Here is a 27,840-nt window from a genome sequence, read left to right as displayed (position 1 = left end):
ATTACTTGTGTCATGCACAAAGTAGATGTCCTAACCGACTTGCCAAAACTATAGTTAATTAAAAAGACATTTGTGGAATGGTTGAAAAACGAGTTTTAATGACGCCAACCTAAGTGTATGTAAACTTCAGACTTCAACTGTATATAAATAAAATACAATAGCCTCACACTGATGCATACATTTTATTGAATTCAGAGGTAACATAATACCAGAAATTATAAAAATGTATTTCAAACTGTATCAAAAATGTCAGCGATATTAACACGGAGACTTGAACTTAACTCAAACCCTCATATGATATCTTCAAAATTAAATCTCCAAACTGTCAAGTAAACTATCAAAATGAGCACAAACCAGATTAGACAATATTACAGTGGTACATGTAAGAGCTAGATGGTTATTATAATAACCATCAATGACATGAAAGTATGTGCTTTGTAGAGGGATGAGTGGAGAGTGCAAAAATAGATTATGCAATAGAATAAAAATAAGTTTCTTTATACACACACAACCCACATATTATGTATGCAAGTACCACAGGAGGCCGGTGAAACCTTAATTGGGGAGGACATGCTCATAGTAATGACTAGAAGGCAATAAATGGAATCGAAAACACGTCAAACACACGGTTTCCATGTGTTTGATATCATTCCATTCACTCCATTCCAGTCCTTATGCGCCATCCTCCCCTCAGCAGCCTCCTGTGGCAAGTACATTTTGTTAAAGCCCATTTTCCCAATTATTAGAGCCATTGAGCTCAGAGGAGGTGATGGTCACCCTCACTTTATTCTTATATTTGGCATCATGGCTGAAGTTCACTCCAGCTGGTGGCTTTGACTACATCACCAGTAAGTTTCCCCTCTGAGTGAGTTACTCCTCCATCCACTTATATTAACAAAAGGAACATAACTGTGGCATTCACCCAGACTCAAACACTGACCATGGATGTGTTGACCTTAAATATACTCATTACTTTCTGCCTCTAACGCTTAAATGTGCCTTCACCAAATGCTCAACAAGTGATAAATTATAGCTCCGTTTGTATCAGATTATGTATACTGTATATACACACATACATACCAGTCAGTAGAGACAGAGGCACATTGAATAATGGGGTATTGAATGTAGCAAACACCAGATGACTGGATGTTTAAAACAATGGTTGAAAATAAATGGTTGTATTGCTTTGGTCTTAGTTCTGGAGGCTCTCGACTCCACTAGGTCCCTCCTGGTTGGTCAGTTAGACACACTAACAGTCACATCCCTCAAGATGGCAACACTGAGTGGTCTTTCAGATCGAATCATGTACAAACTCCACTAGGCCTGCTATTCTTTCACAGACATCCCACAGTCACTGCCTCTCTACTGCTTTCACCCACATACCTATCGCTTCCTTCTCCATCTTTCGCTCTCCCCCTCGATGCCTTGCTTCCGCAGTGGCTCCACCCTTAGAACCCAAACATATAGTCTTTTTCGGTGTTGTCGGCATCCGTTTTGTCCCAGTTAGCTGGGGACAGGCACTCTTCAGTGTTGAAGTCCTGAGGGTTTACCCCAATGTCCAGGACCTGGGGGTTATTGCGAGACTCAGCGAGTCTGGAGGGGGGAGGAGACATTTCACTTATCACATTCATAAGGCAAAAGATACCAAATATCAGATGGGATGTGAAAACTCAATACATTGAAATTAACAGACATGTGGAAACTTTAACATTCAAAAGCATTTAAAATGACAAATGTGTGTATTGATATGATAGGAAAGATACTATACAAAAATGTGTCAAACTTGAGTAAGCAACTAAAAAGACAGTGTGTTGGTCTCGAGTTACAGTATCTAGAACTAAACTGTAGAGGCATGTCTTTTTAAATGATCAAACAGTGAGGTATGGTTATCTAAGTACTTCACACAGCTACAACTCTCCGGCCTGACTCTCAACACCACTTCACTGCTACGACAGCAACACCACTTGGCTCACCATGTCATTACTCATTCAGTGATGTTGCAATAATGGCGAAATGACTGTAGATGTGAAGCAGAATAACACACAAATCCAAGACCATGTGGGCATGGACAAAATGAGAATAAATGACAATCAACATGTTAGCGGAGAACCCTGCCGTTCATACACTGCACAGCCTTCCCAACCTCTGTGCACTTTGCTGGTGTAATGTTGGAACCTGTAGTCCAAATTTACATCAGACGGGTAACTTCTCTGTCTTGGTTTGAGCCATACGTTTGCTCAGCGTGGTATCAACATAAGGGAAGTCAATAGGACAGGGTTCTGAGCCATGGTAATGGGATGCTCCTATAGGGACATATGCAACTACAGGCATTTGTAATGGCAGAATGCTACAGATCCACATCCATGCTCAGACAGATGGGCTGGGTACGGTGAGGATGGAGAGTGACAAAGGGGTCACAGTTGTGGTGAGGGTGGTGAATGGAGTGCGGGTGACTGGGGAAAGTGAGGGTGGGACACTGCACGTCCAATGGATGACGTCATTACCTGAGTATGATTCAAAGCTATCCAGACTGCGGCTGAGGGGTGCAAAGGAAATGTCAATAATCAGACAACTGTTACTATTCCCCTATATTTTTATTATGATGAACACCAGAGCATTCCCAATGAACTTAAAAGTTGCATTAACTTCCTGCAGCCAGAAGATGGCACTGTAAATCCTTCTTGAGTTACAGCGATCTTACTGAGGTCAGTGTCAGTGTTGAGAGTTCCGACTCCTGGGCACAAACGTCCTTCATATGATGTTTAAAGGAATGTACAAGGAGAGAAAGTGTAGGTGCCCACACAGCTAAACTAAATCACTCACACAGAGAATGAAGGCAAGAAATGTCAACTCTGTCTCTTATTTTATAACTGACTAGTAAAAAACTAAATAACAGGGATGGAGGATTGTCACTAAAACTGTTCTTTGCTTCAGAAGAAGTCCTGAAGGAGGAAAACCATTCAGTCTAAAATGACAGGCATCCCTGGACTTCTAGAGTTCTGCTACACCATTATACCACCCACAGCAAGTTTGGAGGGACAAAAGCCCATCTGCCAATAAACTGTCTTTTACTGAGTTATTTCCTGATACTCAGAGGAAAAGTCTGACCTCATTTCACCCCATTCCCAGAGATAAAATAAAGGAAAGAACAAGCATTAGCAACAACAACATATCCCTGACTGTCAATATGCCGGAGTTTATAAACAACCCAGTCAAGAGAATAACTAAAGTCTCAGACAGAAGCTTATTTTCTGTCATCGCTGGTTTTGGTCTTTTTAGAAAATCTATACTCAAAGTGCTCTTAGGAGCTTGTTGAAAATCTCCAGTTGCCACTTCCAAGTCTCCTCAAGTAACTAAAAACGATCCATACTCCTATCATATATCGGCTACAGACATACAAGGAAAGCAAGTACTGACATCAGTCATGTTTGATCAGGCCAAGTGACAGTGAATAAGTTCAGCAGCACTCATATATGGAGATATAGTGACAGAACTTCCTCTCACTCTTCACCACAGCTCAACACCCACTACTTCAATAATAAGAGTGCAGCTCTGCAATCAGCTCTCTCTGATAGACTAAAGGCTTGAACCGGGGGACTCATTTATCAATGGTGCGTGCGTAACAAAAATACTCTACACCTTGCGTGTGCCAGTTTTCCTGCAAAGGTTGGTATTTATCCATTTTGAACATGGGAAAGTGTGTGTATCAAACTACAGCTCAGACCATGCATACACACAACTTCTAGTGGTTGATCAATTGTATTGCAAGCAAATAACGTAATAATAAAACAGATACCTTTGCCATTGGTAAGGAGATCACATAGTAGTTTACAGCATAATGTTTTTGACTTAAGGCCTAAATCATACTCGTATTTTCTGACATGACTAGTTTATTCCCGCTAGACAACAAATATTAGGCTACCATTTATCCATTAATAATTCAATAGCCAAGAAAGCTTGGAAGTATATAGACCAGTAGTCTATTTAAAATATTGATAGTACGGGTAGGCTACAGTATTGCTGTAAGATAGGAGTGCGACGTCATAGCCCATTTAATATTAGAGCCTATACCAAGGCAGGTGATAGAAACCCAATCTATTGATTACCAAAATATTGAACAACAATTCAACTTTTGCATAGTGTGTGGGCCGTAGCATTTACATTTAAATTGTTTGAATAGACAATCAATCTTGCAGAATGTGCTTGGCACTTGCTATAGTCGGCATGCATTTTTAGTTTGAAAAAGTCACTGCAAAATATTAAAACATTCTACACACACCTCTACAGAAATGTGATGAAATTTGCCTTTGCACTTTCTTTTAGAAACAGACATGTCCCAGTTCCAAAATGTCCAAATAATACAGCAAATGAGGGTGTTTTTGTTAGTATAAAAGATTAACGGAAGGCGTTTTCCAGACAGGGTTGTATCGCTCGTTCACAAGCACACAAATATATGGCTCTAATTTTTCAATGAAAACGTGTATATGTTGCTGCAACAGTTCGATTCATCCCAATCATTTGTTGCGCACGCGAACACTAGAATCTCCACTTACGACAGAATTTAGTAAGAAATGTACACATGGTTGATAAATAAGGCCGCAGGTCCTCTGCCTACTAAATTTCCCTCAATTAAACCAATCTGTGGTCGGACTGCCCATCACTTCTCCACAGAGTCCCCTCGTTAATCACAGCAGCATAGATTAACGGCCTAGTGAGTAATTACTGTGTGTGCAGACAAATAATTATCTGATAACAGGACTAGAATGGTCTCAATGCTTGATTACCGCCCCTCTGAAGCACACTGTCCCTACCGCCAGACAAAGACTGATAAACAGAGGAGAGGCCACCGTCAGTTTCAAATAAAACAAAATGAAAAGAGCCTTGGGGGAAATGAAAGCACTGATAAGACTGGAATTAGACTATAACTTAGTGGCCACATAAAAAAAAAAAAAAAAAAAAAACATCTTAGGAATTGTGATTCAGCATCCCTAAAGACCTCATCAGGACATGTCATTGAAACAAGATGGACTCCTTTGAGCTCTGCATGAGTTGGGTTAGTTTAAAATGAGCCCTTGAGCAGGGTTGGGCAGTAACTGATTACAAAAAATCTGTAATTGTAATCAGTTACGTTACCAGCCACAATATTGTAATCGGATTAAAGATAATTTTGAAAAACTAGATTACTTCTTGGATAACATTTACATTTAGAAATTATGTTTGTGTCACGATCATCTTTTGGAGAGAGTGAGGACCAACATGCAGCGCGTGGAAAATACATCTTCTTTTTATTTTGAAGAAGGTAAAACGAAACAAAACACTTACAAACTAACAAAACAACCGTGAAGCTACAAAACGAAAGTGCACACAAGCTACTAACGTTTAGACATAGACAATTCCCCACAAACAGCTAAAGCCTATGGTTACCTTAAATATGGCTCCCAATCAGAGACAACAATAACCAGCTGTCTCTAATTGAGACCCAATTCAGGCAACCATAGACTTTCCTAAACACCTACACTCAACCATAGACACAGCTAGACAACTATACTAAACATAAACCCAACTACTCTAAATAAACCCCCTAAACCTTACAACCACCCTAGACACTACAAAACCCACATAAATTACCCATGTCACACCCTGAACTAACTAAAATAATAAAGAACACAAAGAATACTAAGGCCAGGGCGTGACAGTTTGTGACAAAATACATGATGCCATCTTTCTGTTATCTCAATGAAATGAATCATTGAAAAAGGGTGCAAGTTTTAGTTTGTTCCACCTCAGAGTCTGACCACGTCAGGGACCACTATGATGACACACCAAATGCATTTGATAGATCCTTTTTGTGTTCTTCTAATGCCTCTTAAAAAGGAAAATTCCACCCCAAAACAATATTTTGGTAAATGTTTTGCATGTCAGCAATCAAGTTAAGATATATTACCTTCAAAATACAGAAATACAACCAGTATGATGCATTTTCAGTCATATGATGCAAAATGCATCATACTGGCTGTATTTCTGTATTTTGAAAGTAATATATATTGATAACTTGATTGCTGACATGCAAAACATTTTGGGACTATATCAACAATAGACTAATGAAACAAATACCAAAAGATAATTTTGGGGTGGAATTTTCTTTTAAGGGGAAAGTACTCCAACTGTAACTAATCAGATTACATTACTGAGTTTGGGTAATCCAGAAGTTACGTTACTGATTACAATTTTGGACAGGTAACTAACGGATTACATTTAAAAAGTAACCTACCGAACCCTGCCCTTGAGGAATTCCAGTCTGTACAAGAGCACAGAGAATACACTGAAGGACGTGTCCAGTTAACCTTGAACCTGCTAGTTGTATGACCGAAAACCAATGCTCTGTGTATTTATCCCGCAACCACTGCCACTGAAGCTTGCAGAATACAATCTATCCAAAGTCCTCACTTAAAAAACTATTGTTAAATCACTGCTTGTGGGGGCCTGGCCAGTAGAAAGGCAGGCTGAGAAAGCAAAAGATTACTAACCTGTTATGGCTGCACGCTGAATATTGAAAAAACTGGAAAATGTGTGCACATTTTCAAACGGCCTCCTAAGAAACTTTTTATTTTCCAATATGCATATATTTACTACTGTTGGATAGATAACAGTCTGTAGTTTCTAAAAAGGTTTGAATTGTTTCTCTAAGTCGAACAGAAATATTTTTACAGCCATTTTCCCAGCCGAATTGAGTTTCCCAAAATGCGATGTGTCTCTTTAAGACCTTCTCTATAAAAGGCCATTTGACTTGGGACCATATAAACACGTCAGAGGCGTTCTTCAGACTGTAATGCGGAAGTGAGAATTGAAAGGGGTCGAATATCTCGTCCCTGGACTGAATAACAGAACTTCTTGTGAGACCTGCGCAGTTAAAATAAAAATCCGGGCGCGAAGGATAATTTGATCTCGGCTTCTGGAACAAGGTAGATAACGTTGAATATGATGCCTGACTACGATATTATTTGCTACATGTCACAAAATCATCCTAAAGTATGTTTTTTCAATATACTTTAATTATATTATTGCAATTTATTCTGGACTTTAGATGTGAAACGACGGAAGAATTTTTTGAAGAAACGCTTTCTGGCGCAGCAATGCTACCGTGCTAGCTAACCAAAGAGGGAAATCATTCGTTCTGGAACCCAACTAAAGACTCTACTGGACATTGGACCCCGTTACAACATTCTGATGGAGTACCAAGAAAGATAAGACCCAATTTGGGATGCTTTTTCATATATATGTCGAACTGTTGAATGCTAACTCTGCTAACTATGCTAGGCTAGCGCTTGACTAGAATCAATGCTGCCTTATGCTAGCTTATGATGTTAGCTAATATAACGATATATTGTGTTTTCGCTGTAAAACACTTCAAAAATCGGAAATGTTGTCTGTATTCACAAGATATCTGTCTTTCATTAGTTATCCACCATATGTTTTTCTGAAATGTTTTATGAGGTGTAATTAGTAGCCGACGTTGGTGTATGTATTTTCTCTGGCTACTCCCGGCTGGATTCAGACTGTAGCTATGTATTAGCATTTTTGGGTAGCATCAATGTAAAACTGATTTATAGCTAAAATATGCACTTTTTATGAACAAAACATAGATTTATTGTGTAACATGTTATATGACTGTCATCTGAGGTCGTTTTTTCTGGGCTCTTTAGGTTGGTTTTAGTTTATTTCGGTTGGTTGTGCATGCTACTTCAATCATAATTCATACTTCATAATCATAATTCATACGTGTCTGTCCACTTTTGTATTTGGTGGTGAGCTAACATAAATATATGTGGTGTTTTCTCTGTAAAACATTTAAAAAATCGGACATGTTGGCTGGATTGACAAGATGTTTATCTTTCAAATGCTGTATTGGACTTGTTAATGTGTAAAAGTTAAATATTTTTAAAAAATAGATTTTGAATTTCGCGCTCTGCAGGGGTGTCATTTTCGGTCCGAGGTCGGGCTTGCACCCCAAACAGGCTAAGTTGGGCGTTGAGGCCAGTAAACTAAACACAGACAGTTTCTTGGATATAAGTGCAGCGAGTGCCCAGCGGCGAGCCAGCAGGTGGGAATGGCAGTGTTTATAAGACAAGCCTTAACATTGTGTGTGTGGTAATGCAGAGGGACTGGACAGGGCACAGTAAAATCACACACCTTGAGAAAGCTTCATCCAGACCATCCTCAAGCTCCTACCAGACAAAACACACATATAGACAAGTTCAGGGAAAGAAGACCATGTCAAAATAATTGAAATACTGTTTAAAAAACTACATTTGTTTCAGAAAGGTTAACAGTAGCTAAACTACAGGAAGTGATGGCATCATGACTATAAATGGAAGGTTTGGGTTCTGAGCAGCTAAAGGAAACACACAACTCTATCCAAATGTTCCCTGTAATAGAAGTATATGATTGCAGAGTAACAGCTCCACACCCTCCCCTGCTATGGGGACCATCTGATAAGTCTTGTTCTGTTCAATGCACCATTGTCCTGAGCTAAACTCAACCCATAATCATACTCTACTATAAAGACACTGCCTTTGAATCAAGTATGTATGCTAGGAGCTACTGTCAATACTGTATTATTTCAATCTTACCCTTACAGTATACTGGTAGCCATTCTATGTTCATTTGATGTTACCATACAGCTCTCCAAGCTTTCATTCTCTCATCCATAAAGCATTGCCTCTCTTATAAAGCATGTGTAGCTACAGTAGTTCTATTCTAGCCCCCATTCTCTTACCCATACAGTATTGTTGTTCTCTGTGGCGTGGTTGTGCGTCATGAATGGGTCTGGTTCGCTCTCCTTTGTCCCTGAGTGCAGCAGCGCCATGTTTGCCCCCTCTGCCAAGTCCAGAAGGTTCCCTGTGGCCACTTCTGTAACACAGAGAAAACAAACACACTACATTAATCTCAGAGGGAAGAACAGTACTTTCAATATCAACAACATTGCAGGACTTCTGTACAGACATCTATTACATATCTTATTGTCACATACTGGCACCAAAACCCCACGCACACTTATGAACATCATGTGCAAACATAACAGTAACATGAATCATGCAGACAAAGGCCATTATGGGAATCATTAGGACCAAAACTTCCTTATTACCCCTCAAAATGTGTGTCAACAACATGGAAGGTTTGGGGCGGCAGGTAGCCTAGTGGTTAGAGCGTTGGGCCAGTAACCGAAAGGCTGCTAACTCGAATCCCTGAGCTGACAAGGTAAAAATCTGTCGTTCTGCCTAGGCCGTCATTGTAAATAAGAATTAGAGGTCGACCGATTAATCGGAATGGCCGATTAATTAGGGCAGATTTCAAGTTTTCATAACAATCGGTAATCGGCATTTTTGAACACAGATCATGGCCGATTACATTGCACTCCACGAGGAGACTGCGTGGCAGGCTGATTACCTGTTATGCGAGTGCAGAAAGGAGCCACGGTAAGGTGCTAGCTAGCATTAAACTTATCTTATAAAAAACAATCAATCTTCACATAATCACTAGTTAACTACACATGGTTGATGATATTACTAGTTTATCTAGCTTGTCCTGCGTTGCAGTGCCTGTTAATTTATCATTGAATCACAGCCTACTTCGCCAAACTGGTGATTTAACAAGCGCATTCGCGAAAAAAGCACTGTCGTTGCACCAATGTGTACCTAACCATAAACATCAACACCTTTCTTAAAATCAATACACAAGTATATATTTTTAAACCTGCCTATTTAGTTAATATTGCATACTAACATGAATTTCTTTTAACTAGGAAAATTGTGTCACTTCTCTTGCGTTCTGTGCAACAGAGTCAGGGTATATGCAGCAGTTTGGGCCGCCTGGCTCGTTGCGAACTGTGTGAAGACTATTTCTTCCTAACAAAGACAGCCAACTTCACCAAACGGGGGATGATTTAACAAAAGAGCATTTGCGAAAAAAGCATAATCGTTGCACGAATGTACCTAACCATAAACATCAATGCCTTTCTTAAAATCAATACACAGAAGTATATATTTTTAAACCTGCATATTTAGTTAAAATAAATTCATGTTAGCAGGCAATATTAAACTAGGGAAATTGTGTAACTTGTCTTGCGTTCATTGCACGCAGAGTCAGGGTATATGCAACAGTTTGGGCCGCCTGGCTTGTTGCAAACTAATTTGCCAGAATTTAATGTAATTATGACATAGCATTGAAGGTTGTGCAATGTAACAGGAATATTTAGACTTATGGATGCCACCCGTTAGATAAAATACGGAACGGTTCCGTATTTCACTGAAAGAATAAACGTTTTATTTTCTAAATGATAGTTTCCGGATTTGACCATATTAATGACCTGAGGCTCGTATTTCTGTATGTTATTATGTTATAATTAAGTCTATGATTAGATATTTGATAGAGCAGTCTGACTGAGCGGTGGTAGGCAGTAGCAGGCTCGTAAGCATTCATTCAAACAGCACTTTCGTGTGCTGTTTATGACTTCAAGCCTATCAACTCCCGAGATTAGGCTGATGTAACCGATGTGAAATGGCTAGCTAGTTAGCGGGGTGCGCTCTAATAGCGCTTCAAACTTCACTTGCTCTGAGACTTGGAGTAGTTGTTCCCCTTGCTCTGCAAGGGCCGCGGCTTTTGTGTAGCGATGGGTAACGATGCTTCGAGGGTGGCTGTTGTTGTTGTGTTCCTGGTTCGAGCCCAGGTAGGGGCGAGGAGAGGGACGGAAGCTATACTGTTACACTGGCAATAATAAAGTGCCTATAAGAACATCCAATAGTCAAAGGTATATGAAATACAAATGGTATAGAGAGAAATATTCCTTTAATTCCTATAATAACTACAACCTAAAACTTCTTACCTGGGAATATTGAAGACTCATGTTAAAAGGAACCACCAGCTTTCATATGTTCTCATGTTCTGAGCAAGGAACTTCAACGTTAGCTTTTTTACATGGCACATATTGCACTTTTACTTTCTTCTCCAACACTTTGGTTTTGCATTATTTAAACCAAATTGAACATGTTTCATTATTTATTTGAGGATAAATTGATTTGATTGATTTATTATATTAAGTTAAAATAAAAGTGTTCATTCAGTATTGTTGTAATTGTCATTATTACAAATAAATGTTTTAAAAAAAATCAATATATTTTAAATACATTTTTTTTTTTTTTTACATTTTTTAATTTAATTTAAATTTTTAAATCTTTTTAATCTTTTATTTTATTTGTTTAATTTAATAATTTTTTTAAAAAGCGTCCGATTAATCGGAATCGGCTTTTTTTGGTCCTCCAATAATCGGTATCGGCTTTGAAAAATCATAATCGGTCGACCTCTAATAAGAATTTGTTCTCAACTGACTTGCCTAGTTAAATAAAGGTTAAATAAAAAAATATAGAAAAACATGCCCATCTGTTGTTTGTCACTTATTGATAAGTGGGCATGGAATAATCCCCCGACACACACCTCACCATGATGACTGTGCTATAATGGGATCGTCTCCAATGGCTGCTGTGGACACAGCTGTTTTATAGGGTTGGGAATCGTGTGTGTGTGTGTGTGTGTGTGTGTGTGTGTGTGTGTGTGTGTGTGTGTGTGTGTGTGTGTGTGTGTGTGTGTGTGTGTGTGTGTGTGTGTGTGTGTGTGTGTGTGTGTGTGTGTGTGTGTGTGTGTGTGTGTGTGTGTGTGTGTGTGTGTGTGTGTGTGTGTGTGTGTGTGTGTGTGTGTGTGTCTGCGCCATGTGTGCTTATTGATTCCCTGGTCAGACAGACGGGTGTCAGTCCCCTGAGAAGAGAAGGTCAAATCTCAGTAGGTTCTCTAAATCTGTCTCAAAGTTGTACTTGGGTTTATTAATAACCTCATATACTTCCTCCTCTTTTCTCTGCATAACAGGAGGCCCCCAAAAGAGGAAGGCTCATAAATGATCAAATCAGCCATTGCAGCAGTTCCCCTCCACTGGTTCCCTCCATCAACACGACCTCTGACATTTACTGCATCTTCCCTATCACTAAGAAAGCCATTATTAGCAGGTGATTATTCATTGTATCGGTCTGTCTGGCATGGTGAAGCATGCAGGGAGGCACCGCCGCACTGTTCATCACCACATTGGGTCTGGGGCTGTGTGCGGAGGGCTTAGGTTGAGAGTGAGATGGGTGTGGGGGCTTGGAATGGGTCTGGGCACCGTCTGGCCGTCTGGCCCCAGGGAGTGAGTGGCAGATTGAGTCAGGAATATAATTTTACAGGCCTCTCAGGAACTACATCTCCAAGTAGAGGACACAGGAGCATGTGCCCACACCCGCGCACACACACCAGTTTGTGTGGCAAGCAGAAAACTGGCAGAGGGAAGATGTGGGGTGGGTATCATGTCTCCTGAATAAAGCTGAATAGTCTCCAGCAACACTCCTTCCTGAGGCTCCCAGGAGGTGAATACTTACTGTAAGCACTTTGCGTCTCGGTCAATACCACTTCCTTATGGGTCTAACCCACACATCCCTCTATGGGACTATGAATCATAGCTCAAGGACAGCCAAAAGATAAAAGGGACAGGGCTGCAATCCCCTTACATCAAGCCTCTCTGTTACAAAAATACAATTTCTAGGTCAAGGGTTTTGCTCTCCTCTCTAGAGATGATCTATAAACCACTGAACCCAAACAGGCCTAATCCTATTGTAATCGTGAGCTGATCCAGTCCCATCCCATGTTAACAGTATCAGATGAGATTTAGAGGGATCCCACTCTGGCAGGCTGGGGTCCACCTGGCCAGACTAGGGGGACGCATGGCCAAAGCTGATGTTTTAAGTCTGCTCTCTCTGCATCACACAGTGACTGAACCCTGTGATCCCCTCACAGAGGAGGAGAGGGGAGAAGAGGGAGAACATGGTGTGCCAGAGGTACTGTAGAGTGAAGGGTGAGCATCATCCTCTCTCAGGCTCTGGATCAGGAATGCAGCACTTCAGGGCCTAAAACTGCACAAGCCTCACCAGCAGTATTTGAGGAAACGGACACAGGGACTAGAATCTCTCTGCTTACAGAATTCTACAGAAGAGGAAGCTAATTGCCACAAAGAATGTAGATCCCTCACACTTTTCAAACAAACAGTGTTTCCTGCTGTTGGACTTCTCAAGTGTCCATGGCAGAAGTCACTGTTCTCTTTACCATTCCACAGTGCAAAATATATTTGAAAAACAAATAGCTCAAATAAGAGAGACAAGATCCTGAGAAAAACAGATCACCTTTACTTCCTACTGAAGTATTGATCATGTCTACGTGAGTATCTTCAGGAGAATAAAGACTGTAACCAGCGTGAGGCAAGGATGGTGGATAGAGATGTAGACGGAGGAGACTTAACAAGCACCAGATTGACATAGTCACCTGCCCTGGGCTATATGAATAGCCTACCCATTAAATATCATCCCATTCCTGAGGCCCTCAGGCTGAAACTTCAGGCTGGTGACTCACCTCCTCCCTTCAGACTGCCCAGTCTGGACAAGCTCTCTGACTGGCTATTACTTGCTTCTTCCACATCTGACCCAGACTTCACGTGTTTCTCCTTCTCTGTGGGAGAGAGAGAGAGGGGGGGGGGGGGGGGGGGGGGAGACCATCAGCGAAATACAGGAGAATATTTACATCTAGCTGATCATGTGTGTGATGTCTGTAAATCATAGTTTATCATTCTCAGCAGATATCGGGCACTTGACCAAATATATTTAGACAAGATGCCACAAAGACCACAAGCTCTGTAGTAGCTACACTTACACATGTCAGTCAGTAACCACTGGTTAGGAGTTTTAAATAGGGCAGAACCAAACACTGGTCATGTCTGTAGCTTGAGGACCCAGTCAGTCAGGCAGGCAGTTCCTCCTTTGCCTTAATAAGGAGCATCTGGGTCACATGGATAAGGCCTGTCTCCTCTCCTAACATTCTCACCTGCTGGGAGCAGGGCTTATGTTGAGCACAGACCCAAAGAGCTTTCCTGGGATTTCCTGGAAAATCTGAATGCTTTTCTCTGAATTTCAGTCTCAGTCTACACAGTATGGTTTATATACCAAGAGAAGCATCTCTACAGGAAGTATAGTCCTATAAAATGTACACACAAACATACACATGTATAGACACAGTGCATTTGGAAAGTATTCGGCCCCCTTGAATTTTTCCAAATTTTGATACATTACAGCCTCATTCTAAAATTGATTAAATTGTTGTTTTTCTCATCAATCTACACACAATATCCCATAACAACAAAGCAAAAACAGGTTTTTAGAAATGTTTGCAAATGTATTAAAAGTTAAAAACTGAAATACAGTGCCTTGCAAACATATTCACCCCCCTTGGTGTTTTTCCTAATTTGTTGCATTACAACCTGTAATTTAAATTTATTTTTATTTGGATTTCATGTAATGGAAATACACAAAATTGTCCAAATTGGTAAAGTGAAATGGAAAAAAATGACTTGTTTCAAAAAATAAAATAAAATAAAATAAAAAAAAGTGGTGCATGCATATATATTCACCCCCTTTGCTATGAAGCCCCTAAATAAGATCTGGTGCAACCAATTACTTTCAGAAGTCACATAATTAGTTACATAAAGTCCACCTGTGTGCAATCTAAGTGTCACATGATCTGTCACATGATCTCAGTATATATACACACCTGTTCTGAAAGGCGGTAGAGTCTGCAACACCACTAAGCAAGGGGCACCACCAAGCAAGCGGCACCATGAAGACCAAGGAGCTCTCCAAACAGGTCAGGGACAAATTTGTGGAGAAGTACAGATTAGGGTCAGGTTATAAAAAAAAATCTGAAACTTTGAACATTCCACGGAGCACCATTAAATCCATTATTAAAAAATGGAAAGAATATGGCACCACAACAAACCTGCCAAGAGAGGGCCGCCCACCAAAACTCACGGACCAGGCAAGGAGGGAATTAACCAGAGAGGCAACTAAGAGACCAAAGATAACCCTGAAGGAGCTGCAACGCTCCGCAGCGGAGATTGGAGTATCTGTCCATAGGACCACTTTAAGCCGTACACTCCACAGAGCTGGGATTTATGGAAGAGTAGCCAGAAAAAAAGCCATTGTTTAAAAGAAAAAAAATAAGCAAACAGTGTTTGCAAAAAGGCATGTGGGAGATCTCCCAAACATATGGAAGAGGGTACTCTGGTCAGATGAGACTAAAATTGAGCTTTTTGGCCATCAAGGAAAATGCTGTCTGGTGCAAACCCAACACCTCTCATCACCCCGAGAAGACCATCCCCACAGTGAAGCATGGTGGTGGCAGCATCATGCTGTGGGGATGTTTTTCCATCGGCAGGGACTTGGAAACTGGTCAGAATTGAGGGAATGATGGATGGCGCCAAATACAGGGAAATTCTTGAGGGAAACCTGTTTCAGTCTTCCAGAGATTTGAGACTGGGATGGAGGTTCACCTTCCAGCAGGACAATGACCCTAAGCATACTGCTAAAGCAACACTCAAGTGGTTTAAGGGTAAACATTTAAATGTCTTGGAATGGCCTAGTCAAAGCCCAGACCTCAATCCAACTGAGAATCTGTGGTATGACTTAACGATTGCTGTACACCAGCAGGAACCCATCCAACTTGAAGGAGCTGGAGCAGTTTTGCCTTGAATGGGCAAAAATCCCAGCGTATAGATGTGCCAAGCTTATAGAGACATATCCCAAGAGACTTGCAGTTGTAATTGCTGCAAAAGGTGGCTCTACAAAGTATTGACTTTGGGGGGTGAATAGTAATGCATGCTCAAGTTCTGTTTTTTGTCTCATTTCTTTCACAATAAAAAAATATTTTGCATCGTCAAAGTGGTAGGCATGTTAAGTAAATCAAATGATACAAACCCCCAAAAAATAGATTTGATTTCCGGGTTGTAAGGCAACAAAATAGGAAAAATGCCAAGGGGCATGAATACTTTTGCAAGGCACTGTATCACATTTACATAAGTATTTCAGACCATTTACAGCGATTACAAGTCTTCTTGGATATGACACTACAAGCTTGGCACACCTGTATTTGGTGAGTTTCTCCCATTCTACACTGCAGATCCTCTCAAGCTCTGTCAGGTTGGATGGGGAGCATCGCTGCACAGCTATTTTCAAGTCTCTCCAGAGATGTTAGATGGGTTCAAGTCTGGGCTCCTACTGGGCCACTCAAGGACATTCAGAGACTTGTCTCAAAGCCACTACTGGATTGTCTTGGCTGTGTGCTCAGGCTCATTGTCCTGTTGGAAGGTGACCCTTCACCCCAGTCTGAGATCCTGAGCACTCTGAAGCATGTTTTCATCAAGGATTTCTCTGTACTTTGCTCCGTTCATCTTTCCCTTGATCCTGATTAGTCTCCCAGTCCCTGCCGCTGAAAAACATCCCCACAGCATGATGCTGCCATCACCATGCTTCACTGTAGGGATGGTGCTAGGTTTCCTCCAGACATGACGCTTGGCATTCAGGCCAAAAAGTTCAATCTTGGTTTCATCAGACCAGAGAGTCCTGATTGGTAGAGTGCTGCAGAGATGGTTGTCCTTCTGGAAGGTTCTCCCAGAGTATGGTACTTCTGTTTTTTATTTGTAATAAAATGTGCAAAATTGTCTAAATCCTATTTTCGCTTTGTCATTATGGGGTATTGTGTGTAGATTGATGAGGGGGAAAAATTAAATGAATTAATCTAATCCATTTTAGAATAAGGCTGTAACATAATAAATGTGTAAAAAGGGAAGGGGTCTGAATACTTTCTGAACGCACCGAACATATCCACTATGGGCATGCATGTCTCCATTCCCCTATGATAAATGGTGAGTTTTTTTCCTGACGCACAAACACATACTTGTGATACACTCAAGCAAACGAAAACACAGTATCTGAGCAGGCTTGGTCATTCTTAAAAGGCCTGGCTGCTGACCTACTGTACCTAATGCTTCCATTGCCGTCAATGGAGATTAAAAGCACATCTCAGCCTGTCCCTCAAGGGCATTGGTTACATTAAAGCCTTTTTAGGATTCCTTAGCCATCGTCCAGCTGAAGCATAAAAAAAACATAGCCCCCCTCCTGTGAGTCCCATTCTCCAGGAGAGCCAGGCGGCTGAGTGGTGACTGGGTTCTAAACCATTCCCTGGGCGACTGCACCCTTATTTCCACTAAACTGGATAGACCCCAGATAGGGTGTGAGAGAGAGTGTCATCAAGCATTGAAACAATTCCAAATAATATTGAGAGGCAAAATCAAAGCTATGTGTTTACTGTAAAGTACACTTCAAATCACTATTTCTCATGCAGAGAGATGAGAGCTTTGGGTCAGGGATGCGGTTTACAGAAATATGGTGGGGTGGGGGTGCAATGATGTACAGCAAAGAGACAACCACCCTGATGTTCCTACCCACAATCCTCTAGGGCCATGTAACTCACGGAGCAGTCTCAAAGCTTTTTAGTTCTCTCTCCTTCTGCCACAAGAGAACACAACTACTTCCTTTGATATCTCCCCAAAGCCTCACTCCTGTCTACTTCTCTTCCTCATCAGCCACATTGTGTAGAACAAGACAAGACGCAGCCCAGCACATCAGAGGGGTTAGCACTCCTGATGGCTTGGAGTCTGAGCAAACTCTGACGAGGTACAAGGGGGGAGAGATTGAGAGGACGAGGAGAGAGCGCAAGGGGAGAAAAGACTGCACTCCTAATTTGCAGCTTTAATATTCATTTTTGAAATGCAGAGTGGAACACAGAAGTGGGGAAAATAAACAGCCCTCTGCTGCCTTGATCTCTGAAAAATAATGAAATAAAATGGAAATGCATCCAAATTAAAACACTATCAAAAGGCTCTGTGGTAAACACAACCTTCTCCTGTCCAAAACCACTAAAAAGGGGGGAGTAAATGAAAGGCTAGGGGTGTAAAGGGATGAATAAATAACCTCTCCTTCACTCTCTCAGTGAGACAGGATCAACTGCACAGGCACCCAGCTGTCACAGACAGGACTGAACTGCCATTGTCACATACTCTCCCCCCTCCCTCATCTCGGACAGTTTTTTTATTTGATTTATTTCACCTTTATTTAACCAGGCAGGCAAATTGAGAACACGTTCTCATTTACAATTGCGACCTGGCCAAGACAGTGAAACAGTGAGACAGTGAAACAGAAAGAGGGGTTTAGACAAGAAAAACAGGAACTTCACAAGGATCTAGGTCACAGGTGTCAAACTCATTCCATGGAGGGCCGAGTGTCTGCGGGTTTTCGCTCCACCCTTGTACTTGATTGATGAATTAACATCACTAATTAGTTAGGAACTCCCCACACCTGGTTGTCTAGGGCTTTATTGAAAGGAAAGACCAAAAACCTGCAGACACAAGGCCCTCCGTGGAATGAGTTTGACACCCCTGATCTAGGTAGATGTTTGAGCGGGATGGAGTTCTACATCCGCTCCCACTAAAACCTGCAGCTTTTCATACCACACCTGCCCGCTCCCGCTGGTTTTCAGTTTTTAGGATAGATGTACTTTGAAGGGAGCAGAGTCGGAGAGAGAGCGGACGCTTGCACTTTCTCTTGAACTGAGTTTTGCAAATGCGTAGCCTACCTTTTAGGAGTGGGAAAATTTGTAGGCAAAGACAATTAAATGGGTAATAAATATTTATTGAAAAGGAAAAAGGTGCAACGCTCACTCACCATGGTCTGCACGTTGCAATTTTTGGATCGCACCTCAACTCACGTTGGTTGAGTGCCCTCTACTTCTCTGCATTATCAATATTTATTTTACAGACACTGTAGTAAACTACAGCCTAATCGTATTTAAGTTAATTTCCTTGGAAAGATAACTGCCACATGATTCTCAGTCCATGCATAGGTAGCCTACTCTATTTCATTGAGACCACACATATAGCCTAATGTAGGATGCACTTGATCTCGCATGCCAAACTACTGTAGGAGAGGTAGGCTACTGAAATTGAAGAAGCAAATTCTGAGTGTGTGAATAATGCGTCAAAGGCTACTAACGCATACACAGCATTAAGACGACCGTTTGACCGTTTCCAAATGATATGCGGGACAAAAATAAAATTTCATCCCAAAGTTGTCTGACCACCTGAAGAATGAAAGTGGCAGAGCGCGCCCGCAATGATCTCTGTCGAGACCCGCAGGTCTATGCAGCCCTCTAGATCCAGTTGCCAGACTAGATGCACAGTCACAAAATACATTTGGAAACATCTAGAAACAAAAGATAACTGTATGCTTGTTGCAACTGAATCTTGATAAGAATTGACATTTTATATCAAACAAAAAGAATGGACCTCTGATTCTAAGGCACTATGTTCAGAAGACAACATAGTAAGACAGGACGTGCTATATGGAGGTGTGAATAGGGCTGTGGCGGTCAAGAAATTGTCAGCTGGTGATTGTCATGCAAATATCTGCCAGTCTCACGGTAATTGACCGTTAAATAACATAAATATATTTAGCATCGCCTGGCTTCCACGCATAACCTACAAGCCACTGATGCAGACCTTTGGAACATCTACATTTTAAAAATAAATCCATAGCCTACACCATCACAATAAATTCATTATGTATTTTAGACAGGTCTAAAGAAACAAGATATGAAGAGAATGTAGTCTATTTCAGAAGAACAGAATAGCATACTCTGTGTCCTTATGTTAGGCCCTGATCTGGCTATACCATATGGCTGTGGGCTACACTAGTTTAGAGGTCGACCGACTATGATTTTCAACGTTGATACCATACAGATTATTGGAGGACCAAAAAAGCCGATACCGATTAATCGGCCAATTTTTATATATATATTTGTAATAATGACAATTACAACAATACTGAATGAACACTTATTTTAACTTAATATAATACATCAATAAAATCAATTTAGTCTCAAATAAATAATGAAACATGTTCAATTTGGTTTAAATAATGCAAAAACAAAAGTGTTGGAGAAGAAAGTAAAAGTGCAATTAGTGCCATGTAAAAAACCTAACGTTTAAGTTCCTTGCTCAGAACATGAGAACATATGAAAGCTGGTGGTTCCTTTTAACATGAGTCTCAATATTCCCAGGTAAGAAGTTTTAGGTTGAGGTCATAATAGGAGTTATAGGACTATTTCTCTCTATACCATTTGTATTTCATATACCTTTGACTATTGGATGTTCTAGTAGGTACTTTAGTATTGCCAGGCTAATCTCGGGAGTTGATAGGCTTGAAGTCATAAACAGCGCAATGCTTGAAGAACAGCGAAGAGCTGCTGGCAAATGCACAAAAGTGCTGTTTGAATGAATGCTTACGAGCCTGCTGCTGCTGCCTACCACCGCTCAGTCAGACTGCTCTATCAAATCATAGACTTAATTATAATAACACACAGAAATACGAGCCTTAGGTCATTAATATGGTCAAATCCGGAAACAATCATTTCGAAAACAAAACATTTATTCTTTCAGTGAAATATGGAACCGTTCCGTATTTTATCTAACGGGTGGCATCCATAAGTCTAAATATTGCTGTTACATTGCACAACCTTCAATGTTATGTCATAATTATGTAAAATTCTGGCAAATTAATAACGGTCTTTGTTAGGAAGAAATGGTCTTCACACATTTCGCTACGAGCCAGGCGGCCCAAACTGCTGCATATACCCTGACTCTGCTTGCACAGAACGCAAGAAAAGTGACAATTTCCCTAGTTAAAATAAATTCATGTTAGCAGGCAATATTAACTAAATATGCAGGTTTAAAAATATATACTTGTGTATTGATTTTTAAGAAAGGCATTGATGTTTATGGTTAGGTACACATTGGTGCAACGACAGTGCTTTTTTTGTGAATGCGCTTGTTAAATCACCCGTTTGGCGAAATAGGCTGTGATTCAATGACAAATGAACAGGCACCGCATCGATATATGCAACGCAGGACAAGCTAGATAAACTAGTAATATCATCAACCATGTGTAGTTAACTAGTGATTGTGAAGATTGATTGTTTTTTATAAGATAAGTTTAATGCTGGCTAGCACCTTACCGTGGCTCCTTGCTGCACTCGCATAACAGGTAGTCAGCCTGCCACGCAGTCTCCTCGTGGAGTGCAATGTAATCGGCCATAATCGGTGTCCAAAAATGCTGTTATGTAAACGTCCCCAATTAAATTGGCCACTCCGATTAAATCGGTCGACCTCTACACTAGTTCATTTGTGACTTGTTTCAGGAAACTAGGCAACCTTCACGCTAGCCATGATTAGCTGAGATAATGAGTGTGCTGGACATGCCAAGAGATGAGTTCAGATTGGTCTGCCATGTAGCATTCTTCTGTCTATAACATGAGCTGGTCAGTATGTGTAGGTAATCCTTTCTAACACGGCTTTTTTGAAAGATATCATGTAGTAGAACTGCGTAAGTGTTGCTCTCCACTTTCTGGAGGACCGAGTTTTGAAATCAGTGGAATTAGAGTATGATAGCTAAGGAGATGGAGAAAAGTCTGGCGTTTGATTGCAAATATGCAGACGGAGTCAAAAAGAGAACACACATAAGGCTGTTGTATAACTTCTTCGGGATAGGGGGCAGTATTCAGAAGTTCAGATGACTGAGGTGCCCAAAGTAAACTGCCTGTTACTCAGGCCCAAAAGCTAGGATATGCATAGCATTGGTAGTATTGACTAGAAAACACTCGGAAGTGTCTAAAACTGTTAAAATTATGTCTGTGAGTATAACAGAACTGATATGGCAGGCGAAAACCCGAGGAGAATCCATACAGATAATTTTTTTTTTTTTTAGGTGTCTGCCCATTCAAATGCTTGTTTATGGGAAAATCAAAGGAATACCTCCCAGATTGCAGTTCCTAGGGCTTCCACTAGATGTCAACGGTCTTTAGAAAGCGTTTCAGGCTTGTTTTTTTTTAAATGAGCTAGAATTTGTAGTTTTTCTAGGTGGTTCTCATTTTGACTGTCATCTTGTGGCGTGCATGGATGAGGGCGCGCACGGTAATGAACATACTGTTCTCCATCTTAAATTGTATCGTTTATTTACATATTAGGGTACCTGAGGATTGATTAGAAATGTTGTTTGACTTGTTTGGACGAAGTTTATTGGTAACTTTTGGGATTCTTTGTATGCATTTTGAACGAGGGGAACAGGTGGATTACTGAATCAAGCACGCCAACTAAACTGACTTTTTGGGGATATAAAGAAGGACTTTATCGAACAAAACGATGATTTGTTATGTAGCTGGGAACCTTGGTATTGCAAACAGAGGAAGATCTTCAAAGATAAGTTATTTATTTTATCGCTATTTCTGACTTTCGTGATGCCTCTCCTTGTTTGGAAAATGTTTTTAATGCTTTTGTACGCGGGGCGCTGTCCTCAGATAATCGCATGGTATGCTTTTGCTGTAAAGCCTTTTTGAAATCTGACAAAGCGGCTGGATTAACAAGAGATTAAGCTTTAAAACAATGTAAAACACTTGTATTTTCATGAATGTTTAATATTACGATTTTTGTATTTTGAATTTCACGCTCTGCAATTTCACCGGATGTTGTCGAGATGGGGCGCTAGCGCCCCACCTTTCCCAAAAAGGATAAAACACGTCTCCAGATTACATCTTCAAACTACGGGCAACCATGGCATCCGTGACAGAGGGAGAAGTGTCCATCCATGTATACGGGTTAGATAGTCTAGCTAGCTACATTTTCAGACATTACACATGTCTGATTTTGTGAGAAAGTCATTTTCATTTCAAGTGTACAGTTAAATAGCTAACGTCAGCTGGCTGGCTCGCTAGCTAACATTACCTGTATGATCTGTGTAGGTATATCAGAGCCATTTGCATTGCTAGCTATGGCCTAATGTTAGCTAGCTAACATTGAACCTGGTTGGTTAGCTTCTTGCAGATTCATGTACGGTAGTAATTCTATGAGTTGGGATTATGGATCACTGTTTAGCTAGCTAGCTACATGTCTAAACAAAAGACTCCACTATGCAAGTAATCATTTCAATAGTACGTTCCAGATGTCACTGCGACAACTGTCGACAGACATAGCTGGTAAATTCACTCTGGCTATCTACTCCGATTTCAGAGCACTCTCGTCTGAGTGTGCCAGAGCGCAGAATAACTGATGAGTTTACTAACACTCAACACGCCTTGAATATGGCCGGGTTGTCAGTAAACGTTGGCAAAAAAGCGTAATTAAATTGTTGCCAGCAGCATAGTTGCAGTCACCAACACTCTGGATAACATAAAAATAGCCTAACCAGCTCTGCTAGGGCAAGTAAAATGGTCAGAGTGAGGTGTTCTCTGTAAGTAGCTAGCCAACATTAGCCAGTTAGCTTGGGTGCTTGACTGCTGTTAGGTCAGAACACTTGGATCAACCCTACTCCTCGGCCAGAGCGTCCAGTGTGCGCTCTGAACGCTTCGAAAACAAAACGCTCTGAATTTACCAACGGACAATCTGACAAGTTTATGAATGCCCAGAGCACACTCTGGCACTACAGATTAAATTTACGTACACACCCGTAGTATAAACCAGCCTTTAGTCTTGAAATCTTTGGTTGTTTAGTACATGGCCTCATGTGAATCCTTAAAGAGATGGGTGAGGCTAAGGCTTTAGAGGGAGGGAACGATGCTGAATGGGTGTAGACAAAGAGCCCTCCAGTAGGTGTACCAAAACATTCAATGGCCATTTTCTCAAAAGTGAGCTAACAAGTTTATCAACTTTCAAAGCAGAATTACTTTCCCATTGTTCTTCAACTGTAGTATATGATATAACATTTTCTAGTTCTGAGTCGCTACTTTTATCCAATGCAAAAACAATTTCAAATTTTGCCAAAGATCAAATCGAGCAGGTTGGTCACATTTAGCAGACAAGATTTGCTTAGAATTCCGTATTCTATATAGTATGAAGAATACAATTGAAAATAGCTGAATACAATATAAAGGATATTTTCTCCAAAAGATTTGAGCTATTGCGCACATGCAGCTATTCTGTGTTGAGCGGTTAACAAAGAAACAGGTCTTCCTATATGCTTAATTTAGAGTTATTTATGCAACTTTAGCTATGATCAAAACATATAGCCCAACGTTTGCATGTTTAATACATTCTATGTCTGCATCATGCGACACTAATGACGATTTGAAAAAAGTTGCAGGAAAGGCATGAGCGCTGCATGTTATTTGCGTAGGCTGCACACATTTCATCAGTCTCTCATTCACAATTTGACAAGCACTTGATAATGGCCTCAAATTTCCCAGCAGCATCCCATTTGTGTGGCAGTTAGGCTCTACACCTGTTGTAAAGCGGATTAATACTCTTAATTTTAAGAATTTGTTGCCACTTTAGTTGTGATACAAAACTTATCAAAACATATAGGCCTATGGGCTAGGCTAGTGTACATGAAAAGGTTGCACAAAAAAAGGCATGCGCTTCTTCGCAGCTTACCTCACAAGCTGGGAATCATCACAAGTGATAGACTAATATTGTCACCCATCAGACTTGATTTAGAATGGACCATTAGCATGCACCTGTCTCGAAACAGGTGCAGGGGGGAGAAAATCCATGTCATCTCTCACAATGCGACTTACGCTGAAACTACACTTCCAAAACCTATCGCTCGATCACCCATCAGCAGACTTGTGTTTGGGACACCAACCAACCGCTGGTGGGGGGGTCCAGAGACACAAAGGGGGGGAAATACAGGCCCAGACCCATTATGAGCCTCTACGTGCAACACTGTACGAGGCCGCCCGATCAGGAAACAAATCAAGTTGTAAACTTCCCCATGAGAACAAAGAGGAGCGGACAAGCCCCTCGACGGGGATAACCTTAGAATACACCTTGAGATATCACTGAGGTGTCCCACACTGGCTTTCCACCACCCACAAAAAAATGGTAAAGTGTTCCGGTAGGATAACATTACGCAAGCAATTGGTAGAGTAGCTGGTCCCCTTGGGTACCAGTACCAATGCCAGCAACAGTCAGTCCAGCCACAATCAGTAAGAAGGTTAGAGACCTAACAATTCGAATTGCCCTTGATAACAGATGAGGTAGTAGTCACTCAGATTGCAACACATGGAAGGGAATCTCCAAAACTCTCTTCTGATCATTAACACACATGCCGCTAATAAATAGAACCCTCCATTCAGGAGGAAAGTTATTAGAATTCCTGAACCATGATCACACCAAGTGAGACTGGTTCAGTTGTTATAGAGTACTTCCGTCGTGAGGTTAGCTCCTCTGTGGATAATGTCGCTATGAAATAGACTCCTTCATACCCATCGCCACTACAATGGTGTAAGACACATTGACTTGTAGCAAAACATCTGCAGGCCCCCTTGGCATATGGCTTGAGGTCGGCACAGATTCTTACTGACACACGATTATTGACATGGAAATGATCTGATGACGTCAGACTCATTCTGCCCAGGTTGTAGCCTACCAGAATACTTGGTGTTCTTGCCCTTGGCATGTGCGTTTGTGCAAACAAACACACATTTAATGAGGATTTAAACTAGGATCACTTAAGGGTCCGAGCAAAATACCAGTCTTGGTAAAGTTGCAAATAGACCCTGAAGCCCCTTTTGATTCTACAGCTACATTAATAACCAGTAACTCCCCAGAGGTCCGTAGGTCACCCCTGTAGAGCGTTCGAAGCTAGTGCCTTACACCTGTATACTTCATGTAGTTATCAACTTAGGATAGTGGTGTGTTGCTTAGGGCAAGTAGGATCGCCCTAGACATGACAGTAGACAAAAATGCAATGATAGAGTCATTTACCCAAAACCGTGGAGGTATATAGAATAGAGTCCAACTTGATGATTAAGGTGTGGTAACTATATTTTGTATATTTTTATTGTTTGTGTTTTTATACATTTTTATTTCATTTTCTTTTCTTTTACAAACAAGTTCCCCATACGACCACCAGTTAGTGCAACAACGACGCTCATTTGGGGAAGAAATGTAATGATGTATTTTGTGAGTGTCTAAGTTACTGCCTAGATCCACCAGCCTGGACAACCAGACGAGGGGTCTGGAAAGAAGATACACAACCATGGCCATTCTTGTGGTGGTCTGCAGCTTGCAGAAATCCTACCAGGTTAAACCACCAGAGGGGGACTGTCATGATGATCCACAAACCAGGACACCCCATGGTCATTCTTGAGGTGGGTTGCAACTTGCCGAATCCTTCCAAGATTGAACCCACCAGAGGGGGACTGTCATGACTGTCCTGTAAAGATCCAAATAGGTCAGATCAGCTTCGCAATAAATTACTTTGGCCAGACCCCCTTTCACCTGCAGAGGTGGGAGAAAGGAGCTGGTGGGGGGATGACATCACACCCTGTAGTAAATCAAGGACAAGAAAATTCAGCCATCTCCCTCTCCAAATTCACACAGGAATGTACCTTTGTTTCACAGAAATTTTCCCACCGAAACTCTAACACATTCTAAAGTGAATACTGCAACAACATTTCTAACATAGAACGTGGGGAATGGTCAGAGGCGATCTAAAGAATGTCATTTTGGTTATTAATTTGAGATGACATTAAAAATGGTAAAGGAAATATTGTAACTTGAAAAGTACACACATTATATGTGTGAAGTGTCCATCCTCTACGTTGTGCATGAAATATGAAAAATGATTAAAGTGTTTTTGTTAAGAGAGGAATGTGATTTTAGAAACTATAAGAGAAAATTGTTTCTATAACTTTTAACAAGTATGTAGCCCCCTGAGTGAGGTCAAAGAGCATGTCAGCCTGGTGGAACCGCTCCTTTTGAATGAACTGTATAAAATGATGGGATAAGAATTAACATCAGACCAAAAAGACATTGAGCTACAGCTCACATTTAGTGGTTGGAACTCTTAATCTCAACACGAGGTAGAGACGATAGTCACCTCCCGGACAATCACTGGTATGGCTGATTAGCTGTCCTAAGTAAAGTATCAAGAAAAGTGAAATAAACTGGGACCATTCTACTACTCTTCTCAAATCACTGTAGTACGCTACTCTCATCACCCCACTGAGAACCATCAACACGGCTGGCTAGCATATCTTCAAAGAATAATCTTCCAGAGCGAGTGGAAGTAGAGTGAGCTCTGTAGTTCTGTTCAGGACTACGCGACAGGTCGCCGGATGGCAGGCGACGGCAAAGGAGAGCAACAGTCAGTCCCTCCAGGATTCCGTGATTCTGCGATTGCATAATTCAATGCAAAACCAATCAGCGCATATTATGCTAGAGCTCGCAATTTTGACCAATCAAGGTGAGTAGCGTTTTACTCAAACTTATAATCCGCTAACCTTGGCTTTAGTAGGGTGGTCGGCACTCTGTGCTCCCCAGTCTGTCTATGGAGAGCGCTGCTCAAAGCACTGAGTGCAATTTGTCAGCTTTGCCGTTTTAAACTCTAAAACTTATGGTACCACAACCAATGACTCTGCAGTGGAGCAACTGATATGGAGGAGGATGAAATGGACGATTACATTAAGATATAGGCCTAGATGTGCTAGGCCCTTGGTCACCCCCCACCTCTCGTTTTGTTCAGAAAGAGCTGTGTTTATTCAAAAAAAGAAACAGCCCAAAAGAGAACTTTGTCTCTAATTGTTTTCATGAAAGATGAACTTGAGATATAATATGTCTTAATTGCAGATTGGACCCCAGGTGTTTCTTTTGTCTTAGTTTAACTTTTTTTAGTACCTACAGATTATGGGGGCATGCATTTTTTTAATGTTGGAACACTGAGCTAGCTTCTACACTTTTTTTGTTCAAAAAAAGAGCTGTTGTTCAGGAAAATAAACACTTTAAATGTTTCTAATTGTTTTTGTGTTATGTATTATGCTTAAAATTGTCCTAAA

The 27,840-nt window shown here is 40.9% G+C and overlaps 1 protein-coding gene across 4 annotated transcripts in view; it reads right to left on the bottom strand.

The window, feature by feature from the left end:
- Positions 1 to 27,840, bottom strand: part of LOC129811573 (low density lipoprotein receptor adapter protein 1-B-like) — a 95,155-nt gene that overhangs the window by 11,721 nt on the left and 55,594 nt on the right. For 2 of the 4 annotated variants that reach the window (XM_055862988.1, XM_055862990.1), the window contains 4 exons: positions 13,483 to 13,578; positions 8,777 to 8,910; positions 8,191 to 8,225; positions 169 to 1,593 (listed from right to left, as the gene is read on the bottom strand). In XM_055862988.1, coding sequence (XP_055718963.1) covers positions 1,449 to 1,593; positions 8,191 to 8,225; positions 8,777 to 8,910; positions 13,483 to 13,578 — 410 coding nt within the window. In that variant the 3' untranslated portion in view covers positions 169 to 1,448. Of the gene's footprint in view, positions 1 to 168; positions 1,594 to 2,504; positions 2,537 to 8,190; positions 8,226 to 8,776; positions 8,911 to 13,482; positions 13,579 to 27,840 lie in introns of those variants that run through there. The other 2 variants (XM_055862989.1, XR_008752905.1) reach the window with 2 other exon arrangements.

The sequence above is a fragment of the Salvelinus fontinalis genome, chromosome 15, assembly GCF_029448725.1.
Source record: "Salvelinus fontinalis isolate EN_2023a chromosome 15, ASM2944872v1, whole genome shotgun sequence".
NCBI lineage: Eukaryota > Metazoa > Chordata > Actinopteri > Salmoniformes > Salmonidae > Salvelinus > Salvelinus fontinalis.
The sequence above is the reverse complement of the archived record's forward strand: the minus strand, read 5'-3'. Positions and strand labels throughout refer to the sequence as shown.